Genomic DNA, 27910 nt, shown 5'->3' on the forward strand with positions numbered 1-27910 from the left:
TTCTCTGCTTAGGAGTCAGGGGGTTTCTCGGGTTGGTGGTCTCCGTGTGCCAGAATTGCCTTTTATCCACACAGAGGTAATTCAGCACAATTTATTAAGTTTCATCCTTATCTTTAGAGTTCTGCCAAATGTCCTTGTGGCCTGTAAATTCTGCATTCTTTGTGCCCACTCTTATTGCTACAACCTTCTTCCCAGGCTCTGCCCAGGTCTGAGAACATTGTAGCACGTCAAGGCCTAAACCTCAACAAGGCACTTCTACCAACAAGTAATTTGTCTTTCTAACACCCGGACATCACACAGAGCTTGTTTGCTGGCTGCTGTTTGACAGCTTACATCCTCAAATCCCACCTTTTCCAATGCCATGAGGACTGTCAAAGTCCAATCCCTGGCTCTGTGCAGGACGGACCACGGACCACCCGATGCACCAGGAGCGCTGTCAAAGGCTCGGTGCCGCCGGCCCTTCCCAGGAGCGGGACGCCGCGCTGGGAGCTGTTATAAATGAGAAGCTTGACAAGGCCAATATTCAAGCAGCAATCAATTTATTAATTCATATGGTAAAGTATGAGCAATACAGCGCTGGGTACAGTGGGGGAAGTTTTCCTTCCAACTGCACACCGATGGTTGAGGCTTACAGGTATTTATAGGGGTACTCATCAGCTTTCTCAGCAGTTTCTATTCCCAATTTTTACTCACCAGCAGTTTCTATTCCCAATTTTTATGTCACAATTCTATACACTATTGTGATTTAGTTTTTCTCAGGATGTATCCCAGAAAGGAGTATCCCCAGATGGTCCACAGGTGGTCCAGTTTCTGAAAGAAGGAAGAAGCATCCCATCTGGTGAAGTCCAGCTCTCCGGATGTGGCTCCACCTTTTAATTGCAAGGAATATAAATCTCATACCAGTGATGTCCAGCTTCTCTTGGTCGAAACTATTAATCCTTGAGTTGATGTTCATCTCCCTTTCTCAAGCTGCTTTTCACTGTTTTGTTAAGGCGTGAGATAAGCATGTTTCCTTTTTACATTTTTTAAAGGTGTAGTTTCAAGAATACAAGCAATATTCTAAAATTATACTTCAAAAGGTTATTATTGCAAAACTCTTTAAGACTTACTACAAGCAGAAAGTTCCTGTCAAACAGCAACATCCTTAACGCTTTAATTCAAATGTTCCTAAATCAACTTAAGACTTATAAAGGTTAACTGTGAACAAACGATAGGTTCAAAGGCCTTCTTCCATGCTTTACTTTCCCCAGTTATTATTAGAATTCGTCTTTATAACTGCCCCATGGTCGGTTTCCACACATACCGCAATCACAAATACACGCATTGCCTGTATGTACCTGACACGAAACACAGCTTTGTATTTCACAGAGCGCTGTCCGAAGGCTCCCGGGCGCCGCCGGCCCTCCCCGGGAGCGCAGGAAGCGCCGCCCCCGCCGGGGGCTCACGTGGCCGCCGCGCCTCCTGCCCGGCCGAGCCACGTCCGCGGAGGCGGAGCGGGGCGGGCGCGGCCCCGGATGGAGCAGCGGGGGGAGGCGGCTCCAGCTGCCGCTCCAGCCCCAGCGCACTCCGCCGCCGCCATTTAGACATCCCGCCGCGGCAGCCAGTGTCGGGACAGGGTGCGCGGGAGGGCTCGGGTCGCCGCCGTCCTCATCGTCGCCATGAGCCGCCTGTCGCAGCTGTTGCTGCTCGCCCTGCTCGTCTTCCCCGCCGCGCTGCTGCTCGGGAACGCCCGCGGCGGCCCAGGTGAGGGCGGTTGGGCGGCCGTCACTGCCGGGGAGTGGGGCCGGTGGGTGTGTGCGGGTGTGTGGGGGATCTCCGCGGCGCCGCGGGGAGAGGGAGCCGCTCCGGCTGGGCCTTCGGAAGCTCCGCCGAGAGGCGGCGGCTCCGCTCATTCATCGCCCCGGCCGCCCGCGCACGTGGCGGCTGCCGGGGCTGCGGTGCCCGCGGGGCCCGGGCCCGTCCGAGGCGCCGGGCGGGGGCAAGGCCGCGCTCCGGCCCCTCCGGCGCAGCCACCCGCGGGGTCGGGCAGGGCCCCGCGGGCACCGGCCTCGGGCCCGGCCGTGACAGCGGCCCGGGAGAGCCGGAGAGCCCCTCCGGAGGCGGCGGCAGCGGGTTTGTCCTTCTCCCCGCTCGCCCGCGGGGCTGGTTCCACATTCCCCAGCAGATGCGCTGGCTGCCACCTTGCCTTCCCACCTCGTCTGCCGCCACCCCCCGAGTGTCCTTGGCGACACCGAGGAGCGCTAATCTCTGTTTACGCTGTGGCGTTATCTGATTCACGATCTGGAAATTGCCTCCCTACTACTAAGTTTGGGAAGGCTTTTCGCCCAGCTCCTGCAGTGGGCTGCAGCTCACGCCCTGTGCGAGTCCTTTCCCAGAGCCCTCCCGCTGTTGCCACATCATCAGCCCCTCTGACATCTACCGTGAGGGGTCTGAGGGTGTGCTGGGCAGCAGATGGCAAAGGGTGCCTACAGCCTATCTGTGTGCTGTTCATTTTTAATTTAAAATCCTCCGCCTTTTTTTGTAAGAATTTTTGTAGAAATTAAATTTTTTCCACACAAGTTTAAAACATCAAATAAAATCACTGTAGTTAAGGCTTAGGTTAATTGTTGCACGTGGTCGAGCAAAAGTCTTTGAGTGTGCCTTCTAAAGACACTTGAGAGGAGAGGTTGGGTTTGCTCTCTCTAGCACTGACTGGCAATTCTTAAGTCCTTGGATATACTTGTCCTGCTCAAGGATTCCTATTTCCCGTGAAAATTTTAAAGTATTTCTTTTAAATTTTGTATTTGTAGTAGCTAGGTCTTTTTTCAGACCTATGTAAATCAGTCATCCATTCATTTCTACTCTTTCATATTCAGAAAACACTACCTTTGTTTAAACAAAACCCAAACCTGCCGTTTTGTGCACGTGTTTTAGATGTCAGACTTGCTTGCATGTGCTCTGAACTGCAAACAGACAGAACTTTGTCCTGTGGCCAGTATTTTTATTAATCATATTTGCCCAGTGTTTGAATGTATGAGGCTTGGCTCCACAAAAGCAAAGAGGCAGTGGACTATCAGACTGCACTTGTCTTGGAGCCCTGCTCTAGGTCACGTTTCTTTTCTGACTGGTGCTGGGGTTCTGTTGCATAGATGATGTTGAGGAGATCGTAGTAAAAAAGACATTCTTTAGGTTGCAAAAATTGGATGAAAATAAGTACCCAAAAAAACCCAACAAAGTAACTTTCTAGGTACCTTTCAAAGGTTCTGTTACCAGTGTGCTAATAACTTGTTAACTTGCCAGTCGTAGAAGAAACAGGAGTTACAAATTAAGTTCCTGTCAATATGAATGCCTTATTTTCCTTTTTGTAGTTGCAACATTAAATTATTTTCACATATTTAATGTAACTTGGTTGCCTTTTGCAAATTTAGGCATTGCTGAGCGAATGCTGAACTTTGTGTCATCCAGCTGTAAATTTTTGGTTTTGAACTTAGTGGTGGATAAATTAGTAAATGAGAGTTTTTAGCAAAGGAATAAGGCTGAAAGATCAACACAGGGATAATTTTGAATAGGAGTATTTTGCAACTGAGGCTTCAAAACTGTATTGTGCAGGTTTTAAAGAAGTTCCTCAAACATTAGTTTGAGAGCTGTACTTAAATGTCAGGTTTTTGATGATTAACTAGACCTTTAAAAGACTTTATTATATTTGCATTTTGTTTTGGCAGGTTTATTGGTTGCAGCTCAAGATGCTACAGAAGATGAGGAAGCTGTGGAAGATACTATAGTTGAAGATGAGGATGATGAAGCTGAAGTGGAAGAAGACGAGCCAACAGACTTGGTAATTGTACATGAATGTTACTTCAAAAGAATGAATTAGACCAGAAATGCTTGAAACTGGATAAATTAAATAATTGAATTTACTTACATTGCTTTTTTCAGGCGGCTATTTCCATGTATCTGATTAGGCTTGTGTTCAGTTTGAAGTGTCAGAAGGATTTATCTTTTTTTTTCTGAATTACCAGTTGAAACGCCACATGGGGACAACCTGATTTCTGACTATCAAAACTGTAGGCCACAAAAAAAAAAACAAACAAAAAACCCCAACAAACAAAAAAAAAACCAAACAAAAAACCCAAAACAGAAAAACCCCAAACAAACAAAAAAAAACCAAACCACCAAGTGAGAGAACCACATTCTCATAGGAGCCCTCTGAAGCTGCACCTCGGTAAAGTGAGAAGAATGAATTCTAAAACCCTTGTTAAAAAAATACAGCTTAGTTTACAACACAAGCTCAAAAAATTACCCAGAAAATCAAAAACAGGAAAGTGAACAGTTTTACACAGTTTTGTGATCTGCTTATAGCAGTGGCATGTTAGGCTTGCTAGGCAGTGTGCTTAAAGAGTGCAAAATTTTTTCAAATCTCTGATGGACATTAGTAGGAGAAAACATGCATAACAAAAATGAAGATTTTGTAAAGTGTTACTTGATTCTATGAGATTTTACTGCTGTTATTAAGTTGGTGAGCTTATGGTTGACCAGCTTTGCTAAGTTGTAGAAGGTATACTATGTCAGCATTGACAGAATATTATTAAATAAACTTTTGGATGTAATTTCCTTTTCATTATTTTTGGCTAAGGTACAAAGCATGGTGCTTTTTTGGCAATTTCTTTTATTTGTCACTCAAATAAAATGGTTTTTCAGTATGTCTTGGAATCAAGATGCAACATGCTCAGCTCTGGTTCCCTAGTTCATAGTATGTGTATGACTGATCCAGTAGGATTTTCACTGCTTCAGGAGGTTGTTTAAGCACTGAAATCAAATGATCCAACTGAGTTCTCAGCACTTAGCTGAGACTGTTCAATACTGGGTCAGCCTTGTTTTTGTTTGGTGGGGATGCTGATGATCCCCAAATGGAAAATAAGCTCTTAATGCTTGCATTTGTCAAAAAGTGATTCATCACAAGGTGAGCTTGAACGAGTCCATGGACTTACATAGTTCTAATAGCCTAACCATTTCCAGGCATACATAACACTTAACTAATTAAAGCTGAATAGAAAGCTGCCATAAACACTCCCTGTAGTGAAAATAACGTGTTTGTTTTATGGCTGTCTTTATTTTGAAATGCTTGTTTTCTAACTGGAAATAGCTTAGATGTGAACACTTAATGTTTAGATTCTATTCTTTTCCTTCCACCCCCAAACAGAAGCATTACTGATGATTTTTGATTCCAAACCCTTCAATAGAGCTAAATGTGTTCAGATTAGTCACTGTGTCAAATATAACAAGTAGAAAGATAAATGCTGAAAGGAATGCTCAGCAAATCTAGAGGGAGAACAGACTATGGTGCTAATCCTGCAAGAGCAGGATTTGGTACAAGTACTTGCCACTGTTGCTTGTTTTGACACATGGGATTCTCATGAACCAAGCATGGTTTTTGCTTCACTGTTCATTATAGGATTTTTCAAAAAAGTCTCTTGTCTTAGACAGAAGAAAAAGAGGAAGAAGACTTGTCAGGAGAACCTAAAGCCTCACCCAGTGCTGATACAACCATCTTATTTGTGAAAGGCGAAGGTAAGAGTCCCCTGCTAATCCACCATTCTCTTTACTGTTGCTTAGACTACATCAGTGTTTCCTGAAACAGTGAAACCACAGAGTCTGTTCTAGATACTCTCTGTTTAGAATTGTCTGTGTGTGATGCATGAGATTTCTCATGGTTGAATTTTTTTTGGTGTGTTTCAGACTTTCCAGCGAACAACATTGTAAAATTTCTGGTGGGCTTCACCAATAAGGGTACAGAGGATTTCATTGTCGAGTCTCTCGATGCTTCTTTCCGGTACCCTCAAGACTACCAGTTTTACATCCAGAACTTCACAGCTCTCTCTCTGAACACAGTAGTTCCACCACAGAGACAAGCCACGTTTGAGTACTCCTTCATCCCTGCTGAGCCTATGGGTGGTCGTCCTTTCGGTCTGGTTATCAATCTCAACTACAGAGATGCCAGTGTAAGCCCAATGCTCCAATTCGAGTCTTTCCAGTTCATCTGGAGGTGTCAGGAAGGAACTGCTTAGTCAAGTACCTCTCCAGAGAGTGAATGCCTCTGTAGTATTTAAGCAAATCAGTGGGTACATAAGCACAGCAAGTGATTGCCTACCTGCACCTTAAGTTGTATCAGCAGTGGAAGCTGGGGTGTCTTAAAACTGTAGAGGACAACAGAACATTTGTGCTTTTATGTGTTGAGTGAAACTAGCATAACTTGCAACCTTAAGAAAGTCTTGTGCAGGAGTTGCTGCTTTCCAGAATTTCTCTGAGAACATGAAAAAAGGTAAACATTTGTGTATGTGTTAAAGAAATCAATTTAAAATGTCATGTGCAAACTTTGTTCTAGGGCAACGTTTTTCAAGATGCTGTCTTCAATCAAACTGTTACCATTATTGAAAAAGAAGATGGGCTGGATGGAGAAACGTAAGGAGGCTGGAGATCCTGGTTTAGTTGGTGCACTGGTAGAACAGGTTATTGATGGTGCCATTGAAAATAGTTCTTATATTGTCATTTTATTGAGTGTTAGGTCTGCTATGTTTTGTGTATGATGTAGCAGCATTTGACAGACTGAAAATACAAACTTTTCCCACGATTAAGATCTCTCTTATTAGTGGGAATCTTCAGGGCTGGTACTGTGTCAGTGAGAAGTTGACAGATGTGCTTTACCTCAGAGGGCAAGTTTACATAAACTAAAAAAATGTATTTGGAGTACCAGATAGCACAGCAAAGAATGATTGAGTTCCTCTAAACCCTGTCTGTAGTAGGTATCTTCCAGAAGTGATTTTTTTCAGACTCGGGTAGATCTGATACGCCAAATATCTTCCAAGGGTATGCTGTGCTAAAATGCTATTAAATATTGTAGCACTGGAATGGAATTTTAAGTGAAGCTGTGAGTTAGAAAAGTTCATCTTCAGAAATACTTGTGGACAATGCTGAATATGTGAACTTTCCTGCCACAGATAGAAATTGCCTGTTGGGCAGGCTTCCTTTCAGAAAAGGTCATCCAAAATAAATCGCTGTTGCATTAATTTGTATTTCTCAAGTACAATGGTATAAGTGAAACAGCAGTTGGTCACATGAAAATGTGTGATGCTCTGAAAAAGGAGCTCTCAAAACAATTCAGATACTAGAATCAGTTTGTGTGAATGTCCTGTGAGCAGATAAATTGCCCTATAACAGGTATTTAAATTAAGTATCTTCTTTAGTTTAACTGCATCATTTCCTTTATCATAAATGAGAGCTCAGATGTCCAGCTTGGAATAAGTTCTTTACTTGTAAATTCCTTAATCCTCAAACCAGTTTTAGCTATAACTTAAGTTTACCTCTTGCTGAGTATCAACAGATACTTCAGATAAAATTCTTCAAAACAAACCAGAATGCACAGATTAAGAAAATTGATTTTGTAGGTAGAATTTTAACTGTGGAACAGTTAAGATAAGAGAGCAAGATAAGCAAAGTCTTTCAAAGCTCTGTTGCAAATTAATAGTGTCCTAGTAGCACTTGCTTTGCAATAGCATGCTAAAAGCATACAAGACACTTCTAAGGGTTTTATAAGTGATTAAAGCTGTCACAGACCGAAATAGTGCCTGTGACTCAATATCTTCAAACTTCGTGATAGTGCGAAAGAATTCTTGAAGTTAGTAAATTTTGGTATTTATTATAACATTTTCCTAATTTATACAGCATTTTTCAAATATTCTGTTGTTCAGAATTATACTTACAATTACAGTTTCTCAAATCCAAGTCAGAATAATTGCATTATAGTTGTTAGAATGTTCGTTTCAGATTCCTTGGGTATTTTCCCCTCTTATCCCCCTACAGAAGTTCTTGAGAAAGTTTTGGTGGATGTGCAGCCAAAGTTAGGCTTAATTTCTATGCCTCTTCATAAGCTGTCTTCAAAACTTGACATTTTTAGTTAATGCATTGTTTCTTAAACTTTTTTAAAGGATCTTCATGTACATGTTCCTTGCTGGACTTGGTCTGCTGGTCATTGTTGGCCTACATCAGTTGCTAGAGTCTAGGAAGGTGGGTAGCATGTTTGTCTGTGTACTTGTTAATACAAAACCTTTCTGATGTGAAAAGAAAGCAGTTCAGTGATTGCTTCTGGCATATGATGGTAAAGATGCAAGATTTATTTTTAGAACCTTAGAGATTATTGGGGAAACTAGAGTGTTCTTAAAAAATGTTCCTAATGAAAGATACTTTGGTTGCTGAGCCTGGTGCCCTTTGGATCTGCCCTTTGGCTCCCCACTGAAGGGGTTGAATTGGAATACCTTGTAATCGCTGGGTGTCTGTGTCTACTGATCCAGTACTTACTTTCCCCATGCTCTCTATTTCTGCCCATTAGTCTAATCCAGGTCAGACTTCAGGGGAAAACAGCTGTCAGTCCTTTATTTAGTTCTTAGCAAAGCTTTGCCATAATGTTGATTATTTTGCAAGGTCAGATCACATGTGACAATATTGTGCTAATCTGAGAAAGCAAAATAAAACTTGTCATCACAAAGTTTGACTGATCATCAGCAAAAGGTGTAATGAATTTGCCCAGGTGTGCATGAAATCTTGGTGCTTTTATGTGGAATAAATGTTGTAAGGTGTTAGAAGTGGTAATACAAAGCTTAGGGGAATAAATTGCTAATGGGAAAGACAGCTCTGTGTATTGACTAGCCTTAAGTTTGTACCTTAGTGAAATAATTGTTATTCACTAAATATTGCTTTTTTAGTAATTTCTAATACTTGTGCTATCCAAGTCTTACTTAAAAGAAAAACCTTTCTTATTTCTTGAATTTTCAGAGGAAAAGACCGGTACAGAAAGTAGAGATGGGAACATCAAATCAGAACGATGTTGATATGAGCTGGATTCCCCAAGAAACTTTAAATCAAATAAGTAAGTAGTCTGCCTTTCACAGACTAGACCATAACAAACCTAACTTTACTATTAAATTGTAAGTGAGTAAGTAGCTGGTACCAATTTCTTAGAACAGCTTGTATTTTCTAGGGAATAGCAAATTGTCTTAAGGATGAGATTATTGCTTTAGCAGCCCATTCCTTGTAGAACAAACTTTATTGGTTGATAAGATAATGACTACTGGTGACTCTTATGATTTGTTCTGTAGAGTATTTTTCAACCGTGTAAGATCTCTACCCAAAACCTGGATTGCAAAGATGGTTTAAATAGGAGAAAGTAGATGTTCTCTCAGAGTTTCTGTAAGTTGTTTGGAAGTTTTCCTATAGACCAAAGTCTTAAATAAGCATTAGAAGTGTGTTTTAACTAAAGCTACATAACTACTTGTTATTGATGTCCTTCACAAATCCAAAAGTTCTACTTGACACCTGAAATACCAGCACTAAACCCAGTATCTTATTTCTCTGGACTGTGGATATTTCTAACTTCTCTTACTCTTTCTTCTCTTTTGCTTTCCCATGGCTTCAGTGCAAAGTAGAAGAGGTGAGGCAAACTCTTTGTGAGCTGAAAAGTGCTTAGTGTGTTGTCCATGTAATAATTAGGCATGGATAGAAGTACAACTTCCTGCATGCTGTGACTGGTGAGGTAGCATGAGCAGTGAAAGATGCAGAACAGATGCACGCAATGGGATACATTTTATATACTTCTAAATTTATGTTTTCATGTATTTTGTGGAGATATTTCTGGTTATATTGTAGGAACATAGTTTCAGTAGAATATTGATGAAGTATTGTCTTCTCTCACAGTTCCCAGAATCCTTTTTCTAAAAGGCAGATGTTTATCTTGCCTTCCCTGCTCTCCTTGGTGTATCAGGCTGATAAACTCCTGCCATCAGTAGCAGTCACTGCTGTGAGGTGGGAAAGCCTCAGTGAAGTGCATCCTACATGAGATGCAGAGTTCAAAAACCCTTTGCAGGAGCTACCCTTACTAGGCAGGGACTGCTGTTTTGATCAAATAAGCATATTCTGAGCTTCATTTGGTGCAGAAGGGCTAGAGGCCTTAACTGTGGTATGAAGTTGTGCCAGGAGTTAATGACTTTGGGCTTTTTAAATTCCTTTACCCTTTTTAAGAGTACTTGCACCACATAGGTTTAAAGACTAGTGCTTTAATTGTGAAGATGAAAGCTTTCTTGTACACTTTCTTCTGTTAGACACTAGAATAGTATAAAACCCAGACACAGGAATTTGAAAAGCCTCCCTCTAGCAAGAAAAACTGAAGGTCTAAATACTATTTTTTGCTGAAGAGCAAGCTGACTTAAAAAGGTTTAAATTCTGGTCATGTTTGTGCCCCACCACCATCCTTTTCTTAAGCCAAATAAATATTCATATTCGAACACTTGAAGTTTAGGAAAAAATGGATGGTTAAGTTGTTCTTAATTGTGGTTTTCTCAGCTCCAGGTTAATTTCAGTTAGAACTCTACACTAGAATTCTTTAAAATAATGACCTTCAAGATCTCAGATATTCTTGACTTTTTTTATTATTGACACTTCATACTGTACTGATTGGCCTGTAAGGGCATGATGGCTGCTCCTTGTGTTTGCACAAACTCTGACCAGGGAGGCTATTGGAGATTGTTCTGTTTGAGAAAATTAGTCACCACTTAGCAATCACTTCAGCATTTCATGGAGAGTATTGAAGGTTATTGAAAGTATTCTCTGCAATAATCATAGAACCATAGAATGATTTGGTTGGGAAGGGGCCTTAAAGCTCATCCAGTCAAATGTGGATGCTTCCTGGAAAAGTGCAGTTTTCCACAACCGTTTTCTTCTGCTGTTAGTTGTCTGAATGTGGAAATAGTACGTGCAAGACACAGCTGTCTGAAGAAGAGTCAATCTTACATTCTTCAACCATGTAAACTCAAGGCAGTGGCCATCAAAATAATTCATTTAGCTTTCTAAAAGTGTAATTACTGAACATGAAAATTTTCTAAGCAGCAAAGCCTGGAGTTTCACATAGGGATGACAAGGTTTTTTTTTTGGTTTGGGTTTTTTTGCATTTTAGTAATTGACAAATAAGACAAACCTTACCCTGTTGTTGCATGTTACAGTTTTTTTTTGTTACCTTCTATTTATGGTGCTGGTAGTTAAAAAGCCATAACAAGTTGTTGGAACTGGCTTCTCTGTGGTGATGCATTGCACTAGAAGGGCAGCTTGTCTTGTGTTTGGGAGGAGAAAAATACATGCTCATGTAACAATTGCAATTGATGCAACTATCTCTTTTTTCTTTTTTTTTTTTAATCTAGATAAAGCTTCACCAAGGAGGTTGCCCTACAAGAGGGCACAGAAGAGACCAGTGGGCTCTGATGAGTAATGTTAAATAGTGCAACAGTTGAACCTTTACTAATTCTGCCTGTTTGGTTTTTTTGGATTGGAGTAGTGCAGAGAACCCATACCACCATAAGGAAAATACTGCTAAACATTTGGACTTAACAGATTAACTGAATGGTGTTAATATTACTGAAAATGCACTTCTCTTTTAATTTTGTTTTTTAAATTGTTGGGGGTTGGGGGAGGTAGCCATTAAGAGTTGTGCCTGCGTGTGTAAGCGGTTGGTCTTAACAGAAACGTGTTACCTGAAATGTGCCTTTAGAGTTCTTTGTAATGCTGGCTTGCCATCTGTACATTGTCATTGAAGGATTTCTCTCCTCTCCCTAATCTGAATGTCTGGTGACTTTAATCTGTCTTGATTGTATCATATCTGTATCAGAACCTGAATGCAATTGTTCTTACTCAGCTATTCTTTACAAGGTGCGCACACTGAAGTTCGTGTGTCCTGTCTCAGTGACCAGGCACTGATCATCTCAACTTCTGCATTAGTCTTCATTCTAAAGGCACAATTGGGTATAGCTGCTTGTAGTGGTAGATATTTTGCTGCTGTTTTGATCTGGGCATGCAGTGACCTAAAAATCTGAATTTAGCTGCATAGATGTTAGGAAGACTCTTGCACAGCAGCGGAACTTGTGAAGCATGGAATTTGTGTGCTGAATTGGTATTACTACATAAATTTCTTTTTTATACCCAATTTGTTAAATGGTTAGTTATTGAATTGTGCCAGCATCTTAGGTATTCAGATTATAGTGATAGTTCTGCAATGTTTACTCAAGAAACTGTTGAATAAGCCAGAACAACTTTTCAGTGAGTTCTTGGTTCTCTCTCTTAAGAACTAGAATGTCATATGTATCAAAAGGCCAATTTATTTTTTTTAAAGCTTTACAAGGATTTGCTGTACACACTTGAAACTGAATTTGAAAAACAGTTGGATTCAAATAATTCTTTTTATTGGCAAGCTATTTAATTCACCATTTACAGTTTTTAAATCTGAGACATCTTTACACTGGTCAGTACATTGGTCTGAGGTTTTTTCACCTACTGTTTCTTAACAGATGTGTTAAGAAACAGTAGTATCACAGATGTGTTTTCATCACTAGCTGCCTCTTGGTTCAGTAATCAAGCAGAAAAGCTGTGTACAAAATCAAAGCAAGATTTCCTTTTGTGGCTTACATGATTACCAGGTACTGAGGTATTGATCCACATCCACTGTGTCCAGGAATTGACTGATAGGGAAAAGAGCCAGTTTGCAGAACATCAGTTTGCTTGGGCAAGGCTTGGACTGTTTGCATCTCAGCTGCCTCTCTTCCTATGTCTGAATGTTATCTGAAGGCTTTTTGAGTTCAGGAAGAGGCATAGATATGAGGCCTCTGTCTTCTTTTCCTCCCTTTTCTCATCCCCACCTGTGAAAATGCCCTTTTAGTTCCACACTTGGTCTTCAGGGACTGAACTTCTGAGCCAGTGAATGCTGAGTGATCCTTCCAAATCCCCTGTGTGTTTGAAGCAGCTAGGCTCTGAATCTACCTGTGCTGGTACTATTTTGTTACACACCTTGCCAGAATGAACTGTGTTATTGACTCATACTGCTATGGAGAAGATGCTTTGTTCAACTTCCTGAAAATACAGCTAGTCCAGGCAGAATATTCTTTGCAGTTAAGGTTGCTTAAATTGTCATTCAGATCATTTAGGAAACAGTTGAATGCTGCCCTCATAAGGAGTATCTCTGCTCAAATTGTGTGGAACAGCTTTATTTGACTTTATTGATATAATCTGACTGGTTCTGTGGTAGATTTGCAGGCTTGTATTCCAGCTTGCATTGATTCAACAGTGTTTATAGATTAAATGCTTCCTGTGCTAAAGCCCCATAGTGATTGCAGCACCTGATGCCCTGAACTTGGAGGTTCCCTCTGTTGAATTGTCTCTGACCTGGCATCAAGAGGGGCTTTTTTCACCTTCTTGTAATAGGTCATCTTGAACTGTATATTCTTAATCTTTCCTGAGATTTAAAGGGTGGTGATGATACAGTGGTATGACAGGAAAAAAGACAAAGGATCAGAACAGAGGATATTAATTTGTAATATCCTAGTTTTATTTCTACAGATACGAATTATTTGAAGGCAGAGCTCTTGTTTCTGTAATCAGTGGCTGACTTCCAAATGCTTAAGCATGAAGGAAGAGAGAAGGCAGCTGGCACTGGAACCAGCAGTGGGAAAGTCCAGGTGTACCAAGGCTGTTTATCTGATGATACAACTTGGCATTCACTGTAGATGGTTCATAGTGACTTTCTTAGCCAGAAGCAGTTCATAAGAGCAGGGCCCAGTAGACCACTGTTGCTCATGATGAATGTCATAACATTTTTTAATTACTTGTTTCTCATTAATTTGTTGTAGTTGAAATTTAGCAGTAACATTCCAGCATGCAGTGTGGCAACTGAACTTTGGCATCTCTAGTATTATTTCTAATGAAAAAGCCAGTCTATTAAACTCAGTTTTCTTAAACTGGGGACATAGAGTTGTTGCTTTATCCTATTGGTTATAAACTTTTATTTTGGTACTTGAATTTTATACTCTATTTTTAAACAGGGATAGCTTAGTGTCACAGGTATGTTGCTGGATATAATTATTATTCTCAGCTGAGTAGGGTGTAGTTTTGCTACTTAAAGATGAGACAGCAGCAATTCTGCCTTTCTATGCCACCCATTTCCATTTGGCAGCACAAGCGTCTGTATAATCCAGCATTGTTACCAGTTCTCAGCCAGCTTGCTGCACTGCCACACAACTGCTCCTGGGGGATGCTGAGACGAGTGACAACTGTGAAAGAAGCTGTGGGCTAGAGTTTATTAGTAAAAGATATCCTAAATTGGTTTTTAGAGAGCAAATGAACTATGGGCTTAGAGTGAAGGACCTCTGTGAATTTCTTTCTCACAGCTCCTCAACTTACTCAAAAAATTGTGAAGACCTAACAATTCTACACCTGGGATAGGAAAAACAGCTTTAGAGTTCACATCTACAGAGGCAGCAAAGCATTAATTCAGGCTACCCTTGAACTGCATGTGACACCTGTAGCCCTCTGTTTGCTGTCTGCTTTCTGGCAGCAGTTCATTTTTTCCCCAGTATCCTTCAGTCAGAGAAAGAAGAGTGGCTGCTCTCAGACTCAAGGATTGAAGTTCATTCTCCATGTACAAAATTATTAAGGTGTAGGCTGTGGAGCTGGATGGAACAGAGTAGAGGTGGCCGTGCTTCTGCTTGTGCTAAAACTTTTATGCTGAACATCTTCCTTAGCTTGGATAAGGTGTAATCAAAAGTATCATTTACTGGTTATTCCTAGAATGCATGGTGCTAAACAAAATGTTGCAGGTGAGAGCTCTGAATCCATTCAAATGCTGAAGTGGGCTGGTTGTGCTGTTTCTCAGTGTGCTTGATGTACTGAGCAGTAGAGAGTCTCTTCTCCAAAGGAAGGACAGTACCTACCTCATAGGAGTGACATAAGGGCTGTTTCAAGAGTGTTTTGAAGTTACTTGGCACTTGCACAATACACTTCCATGGAGATAGTAAGACACAGCACTAGTGTAAATGGTTGGCAGCTGTACACATAGATCCATACTGTACTAATTTAATCCCCTCACTGACCAGAATTCAGCAGCTTTACACTTTGACCATTTCTAAAATACACAGAGGAGTTGCAGTTAACATACAGAGGAGAGCAAAGCCAGAAAGATTTCTTAGTTTCTGCAAAAATTTATAGGTGGGCTAAGTAACATTCTGATATTTTTCCATTTCTCTCTAAATTTTCCCAGGGTTTTTTTCTAATCAGTTGATACAGATGATTGTTTATGTAGCTACAATCAACAGTCAACTTAAGAATGACTGATTGTTTTGGATGATTAAGTTCAGGTGATGTACTGCAACTGAAGTGTTAAATTATCATTTAATTTCTTACCTGCTGACTTGCATTTCTAAGTGAGATCAGATCTCTTGAAAACAGCTGCAGGTTTTTTGTAAAGTATACTTGATTTTTTTTTTTCTTAGCATTGTGTAGCTTTTTTTTTTTTTTAATAAAGCATGAGTATGGCACCAAAAAAAGGCCTTTTCCTTGATAAGCAATCGGTAGTAGGAAATATGCAGAGTGTGAAAACATGCCATTCTAAAAAATCTGCCTTTCTACCTGTGTAATTGGAATGGAAATAATATTGAGCAAGTTTCTGTGATGTTTTGGACAATGGACTAATAACTAAGATTAGAATTCTTTTAAGGGAGGGCCCTAGGGAAATGTCCAGTAAATTCCGGAATTCTGATGGGTTAAAAGTGAGCCACAGTGCCCTACATTTCTAGAAGGAATAACCTCATGTTAAACCATAGGCAGCACAAAAAGGATCTGTTAAGATGCTTAAAGGTTGCTGAAGCACAAGGCCAAATCCTTCCTGTTTTTATGTGCATGCTGTTTTGTGACCAAGCAAATGCTCACATTCCACGCAGTTACTCTGAAAATAGCAGTTCCAGCAGGTGTTCTGCATCCAAACAGAAGAAGGTAAGGCTTGTTGGGGAAAAAAGCCAACAAAAAACAAGGCAACGTTTAAGAATAAAGAATGCTGGGACCCCTGTATTTGTGAGCTATAGCTGTGGGTAAAAGAGGGGGAAACTAGAAGCAGATGTGTTGATGTATTTTTAGGTCCTGGAACACATAAAAATTACTAGAATTTGAAGCCTGCCTCATCTTTCACTGAAAAGATCAAGATAGATAGATTGCAGTAGCTGGCTCAGAAAGAACAGATACCAAGACCAAGATGAGGTCTTAAAAATCTGTCTGGCTGTCTTTTCTGTCCCCTCGTGTAAATAATCTTGGCTATAAATTTATATTAACCATGATACAGTAAAATTTCAGCATTACAACATTGCAGTCCCTTAGCTTGTAAGGCAAAGCTGAAATTTAACCTGCCTTTCCTCATCATTATCAATCTGTTCAGCCTGCATGGAAATCACAACTGTTTTCCCTGTGCCACCTAAATTCACATAATGAATCTGTCACTTGAGAGCTCTCTATCACACAGCAAAGAGAACACTTGGAGTTGATGCACTTGGTCTCACAATGGTCTGAGCAGATTTTCAAGAGGACCTCACAGTCTGTGTTCTAGTAAAGGAGGTTGAGTCCTGCCCTGCTGGGCCTGGATGGAGCTACACTGTGTATTTTCTGTAGAGATGAGCCTGCAGTGGTGGAGCATTAACCCTGGAGATAAAGTACAGTACCATGTTGACTAGTTGGAAATTATTACAGCCAGCAATTCCCAGATCTGCCAGCTGAGGGATCTCCCAAGCCTGTGACGGCTGCTGCTCATAGCAGACAAGCACAAAGAGAGCTTTAGCCCCTTCTGAAAGAGCAGGCTCTAAAGGGAGGAGTCACAGCAACTGTGTCTGGCCTTTCTAAATCATTCCATGCGTTATCTTGGCCACTGAAGTAACTCTGGGCACTGCACTTTTCTGTGCTGTTCAAAAAATAACAGACAAATGTGAAGCTTGAACTCAGATAAGCTGTAAATGCTGGTGTCTGGTATTTACTTCCAAAAAAATTCAGGGCTGTGGCCGCCTACAGGGTCAGCCGAAGGTATTGCAGAGGTGGAGCTTATAGTGACACACTGCCTCTGCCACCTGGTGTTTGGCCCCACAGCCACTTTTCCTTAGAAGTTACATGAAATTGGATCTTTTAGCCCCATGTGTGCCTTGACCACATGCAGACACAGAGAGGTTCCCATTCAGCTTTTTCCATGCAGGCTGAATCAAAGAGCCAGACTGTTCAGAACACTGAAGGAACTTCCTTGGCAGAGCCTGGATCCACAGCCCTGCAGAAGCAAGCAGGGGACAGGACCTTGCCCTGAGAGGGGATTTGATCCAGTATCAGCTGGCAAGTTTTCCACCCATAAGTTTTCAAGAGTAAAAGAAAGAATGAACACCCTGTTTTCTTTGAGAGGAGCCTACAGAGCAAGGAGGGCAGTTAAAATGCCCTGTTGCAGGTTTCCGTTGGAAAGGAAAAGCTGGAATTTAAATAGCATCTGATGACTGTTGAGCACAGTATGGCAAACATTGCTACCAAAATAACAGGTTATATTTAGAAGCAAGTTCAAATACCCTAAAACATTTGATTTGGAAGTGTGTCATATTTTCCTCAGAGCCTGTATTTAAGGCTCAGTTAATGCTTGGTTGTTTGTAATAGTGGTTCATTCATAGAGCATGGAATTACTTCTCACAGCTGGAAATGACATTTTGCCCAACTAATCCTAACTTGTTGCTGCTATAAAGCAAATTGGATAACAGGAAGCACATCTTGCTGTTAGGCACCACAGCAAAGAAAAAAACTGAAGAAATATTTTAGAAATACACTACTCAGGGACCATCTCCTTGCCACCATCGTGTTGGCATGGCAGATTGCAGTTCTGCAGCATTCCATTACCACCACCCCAGCTAAAGGTACACCAAGGGTGAAGTACAAGGCATCAGTCACAGTCCTGCAGCCAGAACAATCACTTTGTGCTTTTCTCTGTGCTCATGCAGGGCAAGACATTCCCTCAAGGTCCTCCTGAGGCTGAACTCCTGCTCCCATCTCACTGGGTGTCATTTACTGTTCCTTCAGCAAGCTGCAGCACCCCTTGTGGTTACTCCTTTCCTTTCACTGGCAGTCCCCAGGGACCATCACTCTGTCATTCCCATTCTGCCGAATTTATGGAATTGAACGGAGCCAGATGTCACTGATGCAGTGCAGTGGGAATAAGCACAGGCCACCAAGGACCTGCTGACATAGTGCAAAGCATCCTTCAGCTGCAGTTCAGTAAAACACTGCCTGAAGGAACTGGTGGAGAAGCTGCTATCACTTTCAATTAAGTATTTTTCAAATTAAGTACCTTAATTTTTAAGCAGGTGTTTTGCATCTGCTAAGGAGAATCTTAAGGTTCAGAAAAAGTTAACTGTCGAAGAGGCGCATTCATAAAAAGTAACAACCAAATGTATTAAAGGAAGCATGTGGCTCTGCATCTTGTTCCAAAATGGATTACCACAGGGTGCCCAGGTTGCTCACTTGTCCAGATCCCTGCCTCTCTATCAACTTCAGCCCCAGCTCATTTTCTGGTGAGTTCTGGGTCTTGAGTAGCTGTGCTAGGCAGCCTCTGTGGTTTAAACTCCAAGATGCTGACAGAGTGATATAGAGACAAGATCAAAGGTCAGGCTCACTGTGTTGTGGTGCAGACTTACACTGACTGCTGTGTGTATGCAGACAGGTTCATACTTTGATTTTCTCTGACTGTGGAATATTGTGGACCTGGTGCACGTAACCTTGGAGTCTGTAAAGCTTCAGTGATACAGGCATCTTGAAGGCAGCAGATTAAATGGTGTTAAATATCCTGCCACCAAAAAGGGACTTTTCTGGCAAAGTGTGCAAATCTGGGAGTGCTGGATCCCATTCGGCAGCAGTGCATGCAGCAGGACATGGGAGGTACATGTGCTGCCCCCTCCCCAGCTGCTGCCCAGGAGCCCCATGCATCGAGCAGGGCTGGGCTTTGGTAGAACTAAACAGCAATGACAAAGGTTACAGTCTCTGTTTACAGCCAGGTTTTGCCCTTCCCAAGCACAGGTCATGCAGTAAAGCTTGAGTTGCAAAAACTTGGGAGGAATATTGGTCAAAGCAAGCCTGCATCTCACAGCTAGCACTGCCATCACCCCAAATAAAGTAGAAATACTTATTTTGGGTGCAGATTCCTTGGAAGTCAGATGCTGCTCATTGCAAACAACAAACCTAGGCTGTCATTCTCTGCAGGATCAGGTAACAGGAGATGGGAGGAAAGGCCAATACACCAATTGCTTTTGTTACCCAAGTACAGCTCCATGTCTGAGGGCAGGGGCCCATGGATCTGTGTGCACACGTTCACAGGAGTGTTTATTTCTGCCATTCCTCCTACCCCAGTGCTCGGGGCAGGCCCTGTCCTGGAGCCACCGACCCCTCTGGCTGACATTCTGTCCCAACCTTGGCACATTTTCACGAGCAGCAGGGCCGTGCTCCGTGTGTGGTTACAGCTAAAAATGCCTGACGGAAAGTCAGCCCGCAGCGGCGCTGGCCTCCACCGCAGTAACCTCTGCCTCCGAGATTGTGAAAACAGATCAGCCCTTTGGTGATGAAAAGCCTTTTCTCCAGCAGATTTCTCTTATTTACAGCCTCCCATTAACTGATGTTCGTAAACTGCTTCACAATCCTCTGCTGAAAGGCTCTAGAGAAGTTCAAGTGCTTTCACAACAGCGTTTTCCAAACACCATCGCCCAGAGTTTCCTCATACACTCCTGGCAGTTTTCCCTGCCAAACAAGAGACAGATCTGGCACAGGAGAAATAAACAAGCACAGCAAAGGAGAAAGCTATTTTCAGTTCCTACTAGTTGGGAGGATTGCTACATTTTCTACTGCATTACGCAGTGAGGTTGGGTGAGCCAGAGAAGTCTTCCCATTTTACTACTGTTTAATATATGAAAAACTCCTGCTTCCTTTTTGTGAGGATTTTTTTTTTAGTATTCTGAGAGGGGTCTTGAGAAATGAAAGTAGGCAATACTAGAATTTTTGAAAAGCCTCAAGAATGCTTCTCAACTCCATTTAGTTTCACTTCTTCAGGGTGATTTCAGACACATCTTGAAATGAAGGCATCAGAGCCCCTTACCTGGCCAGACTCTGGAGGTTTACATCTCCCCAGAGAGCTCAGTCAAGCCCATTAACACTGGCACATGTGTGCAGGTTACACATCACTTACCTGAGGTGACACTTGCACACAACAGCAAGGTAGATGCTCCTGTGTCTTTTGGGATCCATTCTGTGCAGTGACAGCACAGAATGCAGCAGTCTGTGTCTTCACTGCTGCCTTTGAGCAGGCCAGCTGCCTCCCCACCCTTTTTCTCCCAGGTACAAATTGACTCCTTTTTTTCAAAAAGATACTTCTGGAAAAACGGCCTCATAAACATCTTTTTACAATACAGAACTTGATGTTGCTCACAAACAACTGTCCCCTTGCCCACAGCCCAACTCTCATCCCTCCCCTTGTTTTAAATAGGCCTCCCTGCCCAGGTGAAGCCACTGATGAGGCCTGGCAGCCCACAGGGATGGTGCTCTTGCAGCTTCTGCACCTTTTATAGTGGTGCAGCTGGTGACAAATCCTAAAAACACCAAATAATTCTGTGCCAGAGCACTCCTCCCTGTGCTATTCCCCCCCTGCCCCTTCCCTTCCCCTCCTGTCCTCTGATATTTCCTGAGAAATACGTGCACACCACTGGACAAGTGAGTCCCTAACTTGTCACAGGGCCAAGGACACACACCATCTGTGTCTGACACCTACTCATCCTGTGGGAGAAACACCTTGGGCTTACTTGGCATAAATCATCCTTTCAGGACTGGTGAGAAAAGTTTAAATCACCTAAAAGTGCATTCCCTGAAACTGCATTGCAAAAACACAACCCTCAGCTGAGGGGACAAGGAAGGACACCATGGAGGCTGTGTTGAGAAAGGCCAAGAGGTCTGAATTTGCTGAGTGCAAGACCCTGCACCTTCAGGAGATGCTTTAGGCTCTGGCAGGGGCTCCCTAAACAAGCCACTATTCCTGTTAATGTTTTTACTTCAAAACCAGTGGAAGAGACTGACCATACATACTCTCAGCAGAGCTGTTATCTCAGGAACCCCAGCTGTGCTCTACCTCCCGTCACTTTAGGGTTGTTTCCAGTTTTCCTAATCCTGTGATCCAGCAGGGCACTAATTGCCCAAGACTAGAGAAATCCTCTGATCCGCCAGCAAATCTGCAGGTACTGGCACCAGTTTCCAGACAGGGACAACAGTTTGCTCCTGGATGTTGGTTTCCCCCATTCCCTGAGTGTGCACATGAGGACATGGGCAAGGAGGGCAGCTCCAGTGTGGGGCTGGTGGCCAAAGCCAGGAACTCCAGAGCACAGCCAGGACTCCAGGTATCACTGTAGTGATTGGGGAGAGCACACACAACCAGGTGACCCATCACGTCCCCAGCTCAGACACCAGCCAAGCTAGGGTGCAGATGTGTATGCAGATCAAGCCATCCCACTAGCAGGTTAGACCTTTCCTCATACACACTCTTCCCCCTTCCCAACCTCACACCCTTTTTCATGGAACATTCAGCTCTTCCCTGACATGGAGGAGGTTTACAAAATCTAAGTAAATTCCTTTATTTCCAAGCAGATTGGAGCCCAAATCCCAGTATCTCCGTCATGGCTCCTTTGGCTGTTGCAGAGTAGATGCAGCCTCTCCCCTGCACATTAATTACTGCCAAGGAAGGGGATGAAAGGGGGAAAGTACTTCAGTGCTGCTCCTGCTCTGCTGCAGGGCTCAGCTGACCCACAACACCCAAAGATGCTGGTGCCTTGTACAGATTTAACTCACTTCCCTTCCTGATGCTGGCTACTCCGGTAGCCAGTACTCAGGTTTTGGGAAGTCCTGGCATGGCCCCTTTTCCCACAGTCCAGCAGTTAAGAGATGTTCCAATTGAACAATCCCATTTCTCCACCCTTTTCTTTTTTTGCTTTGCCAGAGTGGGTAATGAAAAATGGTGCCTCTTTGATGTACAGAAAGTGCTGGTTATTCTATGCCTTTGATGTAATCCTGAACTTCAGGGTTTCCAAAAGTGACATTTTCAATCCCATCATAACTACAGAAATGCTGAAAGAAAATGGCATGTATGATTCCCCAAACTGGAGATTTGTGAAGAAGGAAAGATTTCAAATTAACTTTTGCCCCTTGCTGCCTTTGCTAGTTGAATTGTGACTAATTTTGTTTGAGAAAGGGTTTTTCCAACAGAACAGGCCAAAACACTGTTAAGTGCCAACAGCAAATCACTTCTCATTGCACTCACTTTCTGAAGATCTTGGTGTAGGTGTACAGCCCTCCCATCTCACAAATGCTGGCTACTTTGAGACAGCTGCATAATGAAAAGCAAGTAACTTTATTCCTTTCTCTTAACTTGTTTGCATTTCAGTAGCAGAAAACAGAAAAGATGCTCCAACCAGGCTCCACATTCTGTTTTGGGGCAGTTTTCATCCAATTCTGCTATCTCCTGCCCATCCCCACAGCTTCACACTCCACACTGCAGGAAAAAAACCACCTTCCTGGTGCCCCTTGCTGCCAAGGCATCCCTGTGGTGGCAGAGGACTTGGGTCATCCCTAAACTTTAATGCTCTGGGCCAACATGTGGCCTCCACGCCTGAAGCACAGCAGTGCCTCAGAGAGGGGCTGTGCCACTCTCCCTGTCCATGTCAGGAATTAAGTCCAGCTTCACCCTTGCCAAGGTGGGAAAAAAAGCTTTAGGGAACGAGGTGAGGAAGCAGCAAGTTGGAGGAGGCACATGGAGATACCTCCCCACCTCTGCTGACCTGGTGTTTCAGGCCAGCTCCAGCTATCACTGCCATGGGTGCTGGTGTGGGAAGGAGCGGAGGCAGGAAGAGGGAAAGGGAAATGCCAGCAAGGAGCACAGTTCAGCTGGTCTGCAGGGTGTTACCCTATCCAAGGCAGGAAGAGCAGGGGAATTCCCAACTCAGCAATAGTCACTGTCAAACTGAGGTAGAAGGAGAAAAGGGCTGCAATTACACCCTTCCATGGCCAAGAACCAAGAACCTAGTGCTTTCTAAGTCATCTGTTTGTAAGTTATTAGTCACCATCACTTCCTAGCCACATAAACTCATCCCATTTGATTTTACACCTCCTGACAGGTCCCCGGGCCACTTGGACGCGAGCTTCCCATCAGTCTCACGAGAGGAGAGGCGATTCAGGTCAGTGGGTGGGAGAGGGAAAATTATTATTCTGAGGGGAGCTTTCCTCCCTCAGAAATGATGTTTCCACCCAATGAGCTCACCCAGAGAGCTTTCAGAGCTCCACTTCATCAGATATCCTTGGTTTGGGGCTGAGCTGGCTGAATGCTTCTGTTTTAACCTGTCCCTCCCTGGGGGTGAGGGACCAAGGTCCTCAGCAGACCAAGTGCTGTGGGGCATTTTGACCTCCCTGGGGAAGGTGCAGGAGGCTTGAGGGAGGAAAGCAGCAGCAGTTCAGCCCCCCAGTCTGTCTCTCATTCTGAACCTGGTTCACTTCTCTGCCAGAAAGCACCACCGCAGCAGGACTTAGGAAGATGTGGATGCTTTGCTTCACTCCAATTCCCTGGCCTCGAGAGCTGGATGCACAACTCAGATGATTCTTTGGCTCACTGTCCTGTGAAATTGGGTCTATTTATAGGAAAGCACATAAAATGCAGCTAAGGCAGCTCTGACAAGCTAAACCAAAGGATTTGTCTCTGTTTATGACACATGCACATGGCTTTTGAATGCATCCTGAAGAATTTGCGGCCATAAACATTTATGCAAGAAGGAAACTGTGGTAGCAGAAACCTGCCTAATTTATAAAATAGTGACTGGTAAACTACATGCTGAGAGGATGCTCACCTATGTGACCATGGGGCTACCATTAATTGAAAAAGAATCCTGACCCTGCCTATGCAGGAAAATCAGCATTTTCTGCTGTCTTCAGTCGCTGCGTTGAGGAACTGCACCGGGAGACAAGCAGCATTTCAAAGGGGCCTGGCTACCAGAAAACAGTGGTCAAAATGACCACGAGTTTTCAGAATGCTGCAATCATCTCCAGCCCAAATTCAGATCAACCAAAGGAAGAGAAACAGTGATCCATTGGCACAGACAAACTCCGTCTTGCACGTCGTCCTCCAGCAGAGCTAAGGCAGAGAACATCACCACAAACCCACAAGAAGAGCCACGCCCATTTAATAACCTATAATTTTTAAATATAACATTTTATTGCTTAGATGGTTTGATACAGAACAAGTTTTACTTTTTATTTTGAATTTGGAAGTACTGTACAACTGAAAAAAAGAGGAATAAAAGTACCAAAACTATGTGTGATTCTCTGTTCATGTGGCATAAACCAGTCTTGTACACAATTCGTAGCAGCAGTTTAAGTTCCCTTTAGAAAAATATGAATTCTACACATTTATTACTGTTTCCTGCAAGGGATGAAATCACTAGGATTAAACTTCCTTCGTGGAGAGAGAAGAGAGAGAAAGGAGACACATAGAGAGGAAAGAGAAGATGAATCATTCTGAAAATGGAATCAGACTGTCACATAGCCCCCTAAAGTTATTTCACAACAGCCTCAAACAAGGTTCTCTCTTTTTTTTTCTTTTTCCTTTATTTTTTTTTCGCTTTCACAGTCAAGTGCTTAATGTAGTGATTGAATTATCTCCATGTTAAGTCCATTGCAACTCAGGCAAAAGAATTTTAGAAGATTTTTTTTTGTTTTCTTTTTGTTTTCTTTTTGTTTTTTTGTTTTTTTGTAAAAGCCCTGAGAGAGGAAAAAAAATAAAAAGATTCAAACGAAAATCGTATAGAGACAAATTAGCTGAACATGCAAACTAAAGCCTAAGATTCACCCATAGTTTAAACACATTATAAATTTCACAGTTTAATATTGGGGGAGGAAGGGAAACAAAAAAAAACCCCAACAACAGCAACAGTTTTCAGTCAAACTCAACTAATAAAAATGTCAATAAAATGTGGCAAGACCTTATACTCTACTAGGATATAGATAAAGGCTAAATAAAGCTTTAAATCAATAGTGATTATTGCTAGCAGATGTCCCGGCAGGCTGCTGGGAATTAATTACTTGCTACATTGTTCTGCAGCATATAGTTTAGTAATGGCTTCTCCCCCACAGTATTGCGCAGTTTAGTGTGGAGAGTTGCAAAAAAAAAAACCCAAAACAAAACAACAAAACAACAACCCCAAAATAAACAAACAAAAATTTACAAAAACAAAAAAATACCCAAAATAATAATAATAATTATTATTATAATTATAATAGCAATAACAATTTAAGGGATGCGTGAACTGGTTTTAATTAAGTAGAATGCACCTGGGTAGAGTTTCAAATGAATCATTGGTTGTGACTGATTTATCTATATCTGGCATTAGCTTTGTTTCTGAACTGGTTCAAACATCCCTATTTAAAAATTTAAAAACAAAAAAAAAAAACAAAACACAAAAAAAATAGAAATCACATATACCTCAACCATTTTTTCTTATTCTATTTGCAAGAATATTACTCAAGAACGTTTCTCTTTCTTTGAATCCTGGACAGTGAGATTTCAGTCTCCAGAAATTTTTCAGAGAATTTTTAATATATAGATATATATAGATATATATATATTATATAATATAGACTGGGTCCGAGGCCCACTTCCTCCATGTCTGGTGAGAGCAGGAAAAGCAATTCTGTGGTGGGAAGGAGGGAGGGTCACAGTGCGGGCTGGGCTGGGGGGCTGCAGTGGTGGAATAGCACAGTGAGGCTCCGGCAATGCTATTATGGCTCTGTCTGTCCCAGAGGTCATGACTGAAGGACATTTAACAAACAACAATAACGACAACAACGACAAGAACAACAAAAATGCTGGGCACTCCTAAAAATGCGCAGCTACAGTAGGATACATTTCGTTTAACCCCTTCAATATTGGAGGCTGGAGTGTCTGTCACCTGTTGCCGGCAACAGGAGCCATATGGAGAAATTCCAGCTGCCAGCATTAAAGGGGTTAAATTACTGATATGAAATTTAGACACACACCCCAAGTCTTCAAGCATCAACCCCAAAATCTCAGGAAGAATTTATTTCTTTTTTTTTTCTTTTAAATTAATTTTATTTGTTTTTAACATGTCGTATATCTGTAGTTTCATCACCAGTAGTATTTTCTTGCTCTTAGAACACGACAGAAGCAAGACGAGGGTAAGGCTCGCATTTCTCTCTTGCTTTCCACTGGAAGACGGGATAACTTTGCTCTGTGAGTGAGTGACTGTCACCAAGGGGAGGGCAGCAAGGTCACTGCGGCACTGGCGGTGCCCCTCTCCCGCAGCTGGGGCTCCGCTGCCACCCGTACCCACCGCGAGGGAGGGAGGGAGGGTGGGAGGGAAGGAGGGAGATGTGCTCGCACGGGCACGGTACCTCGCTGGCCTCCACGGGACGCTCCGGTTGGAGGAAGGGGTTCATGTAAAGTACAGTAGAAGAGCTGCAACAACAACAGGAGGAGGAGGAGGAGGAGCTGGTGAAAGCTGATGAGTCAAGAACACTCTGAGACAGGATCCAAGCTGCGCTACGCATCTCCGTGGGCAAATATTGCCCATTGGCTTCTGCTGACTGCAGAGACAAGCGAACTGATGGATTAATAAAATAATAATAAAATAATAATAATAATAATATACTGAAGCAAATCAAACATATGTAACAGCGGGTGCATAATTTCCATAGGTTACGTTGCTATGTAACTCTTCTCTGTATACACGCTCAGTCCATGACGGCCAGAAAAAACCCCTAGGATTTAGAAGACCACTTCTAATGCTGAAAAGTGGAAACAAGCATGAGGTTGAAATTAATTTGTGTTTCCTGCTTTTGGCTTGAACCACTTTGAACACCTTCAACTGCCATGTTGTTCGTGCCTGGAACAGGCTTAATGCTCCACCATGTGGCAAATGCAAGAACATCTACTGAGAAAAAAAACAATAAATCAACATCTCCTCTGCATCTCCTCGGACTATCTCATATGAAATTCACATCATTTTTCTTCCAGTTATTGGCTATGGTATCCAAGGGCCTCCCACCCCACTGCCCCATTTCCAGCTCAGAGAACAAACACAGCGACTATCACAGATATACAAGAACAAGCTCACACACACCAATACAAAAGGTAACATTAATGCTTAAATGAAAAAGGGTCCTCTCCAAATAATTCTTTAAAATATTAAAATCACTTTTGAAAAAAATCTATAATACCAAAAGATCTAATAAAGTAGTAAGGCACTCAAATCAGTATATACTGTAGTCTCTTGCATTATTATACTGAAAGGCATATGGCACCACGTCCAGTCTGCCATACTCTTCCCCGTAGCTGTAAGGTCGCTCTTCCAAAAACAGCCTCCAGAAACCTTGCTCTGCTGGCTTCAGTTTGCCTGCTGAGACGGGTCCAGCCTCCAAGCAAGTCATTCCACCCCCAAGAGCTGAGGCGCACTGTCGGCAGAGGCCAGGATGTGATTCATGGGAGACGGAGCGCTGTGCATCTCCAGCAAGTCCTGGATGAAACCCGAGGGCCCCTCGTGCTCGGAGGTGCCCCGTGGTTCCTGGTCCTTTGCCGCGTGTTTCTGCGCGCTCTTGGCGGGCTCGGCGAGGCAGGCGCTGCCGCTCTCCTCTCCGCAGGGGGACTCCGTGACCGTGCCGGCCAGGGGCTCGCTCCGGCTCCCCGCCAGGGATGAGTGGCTGCCGACGCCCCCCGCGGAGTCGCACTCGCTTTCGGAGATGGGGTTGGTGCCGCTGTGGCTGGACTCATTCTCGCTGTCTTCTCCACACCGCGACTGTGTCTCCTCCTTGTCGCTCTCCTTCCCGTGGTTTCGGGCATTTTTCACTTTCTGGTGGATGCGCTGGTGACGGACCAGGCTGTGCTTCAGAGTGAAGGTCCGTTCGCAGGTTTGACACTTGTAAGGTCGCTCACCTGGAAGAGAATGACAACACAAAGTCAGTCATGAGGTCACACATG

General features: G+C 42.8%; 2 protein-coding genes across 3 annotated transcripts in view; one reads left to right on the forward strand and one right to left on the reverse strand.

Annotated features, from left to right (window-relative positions):
• Window positions 1-1513: 1513 nt before the first annotated feature.
• Window positions 1514-24232, forward strand: SSR1 (signal sequence receptor subunit 1). Of its 2 annotated transcripts, XM_059467454.1 has the most exons (10): window positions 1514-1743; window positions 3702-3814; window positions 5460-5547; window positions 5716-5978; window positions 6362-6438; window positions 7962-8040; window positions 8806-8899; window positions 11220-11283; window positions 23046-23105; window positions 23430-24232. In XM_059467454.1, the coding sequence occupies exons 1-10, from the start codon at window positions 1659-1661 to the stop codon at window positions 23452-23454; spliced, it is 948 nt and encodes a 315-aa protein (XP_059323437.1). In that variant the 5' UTR covers window positions 1514-1658; the 3' UTR covers window positions 23455-24232. The 2 variants fall into 2 exon arrangements, with proteins under 2 accessions (XP_059323437.1, XP_059323445.1); XM_059467462.1 differs by lacking the exons at window positions 23046-23105; window positions 23430-24232 and having other exon boundaries at window positions 11220-15386.
• RREB1 (ras responsive element binding protein 1) overlaps window positions 24112-27910 on the reverse strand; it is a 122307-nt gene continuing 118508 nt past the window's right edge. Inside the window, exon 11 of the mRNA XM_059467442.1 lies at window positions 24112-27865. Within this exon, the coding sequence (XP_059323425.1) occupies window positions 27360-27865 (506 nt within the window). The 3' untranslated portion in view covers window positions 24112-27359. The remainder of the gene's footprint in view (window positions 27866-27910) is intronic.

The sequence above is a fragment of the Ammospiza nelsoni genome, chromosome 1, assembly GCF_027579445.1.
Source record: "Ammospiza nelsoni isolate bAmmNel1 chromosome 1, bAmmNel1.pri, whole genome shotgun sequence".
Lineage (NCBI taxonomy): Eukaryota > Metazoa > Chordata > Aves > Passeriformes > Passerellidae > Ammospiza > Ammospiza nelsoni.

Excerpts from the sequence above, each read along its gene's own strand:
- SSR1 (XM_059467454.1), top strand. The coding sequence starts at position 1,659 with ATGAGCCGCCTGTCGCAGCTGTTGCTGCTCGCCCTGCTCGTCTTCCCC. Across the intron at positions 8,041-8,805 it reads AGTTGCTAGAGTCTAGGAAG|AGGAAAAGACCGGTACAGAA; the intron begins GTGGGTAGCATG and ends TTGAATTTTCAG. Across the intron at positions 8,900-11,219 it reads AGAAACTTTAAATCAAATAA|ATAAAGCTTCACCAAGGAGG; the intron begins GTAAGTAGTCTG and ends TTTTTAATCTAG.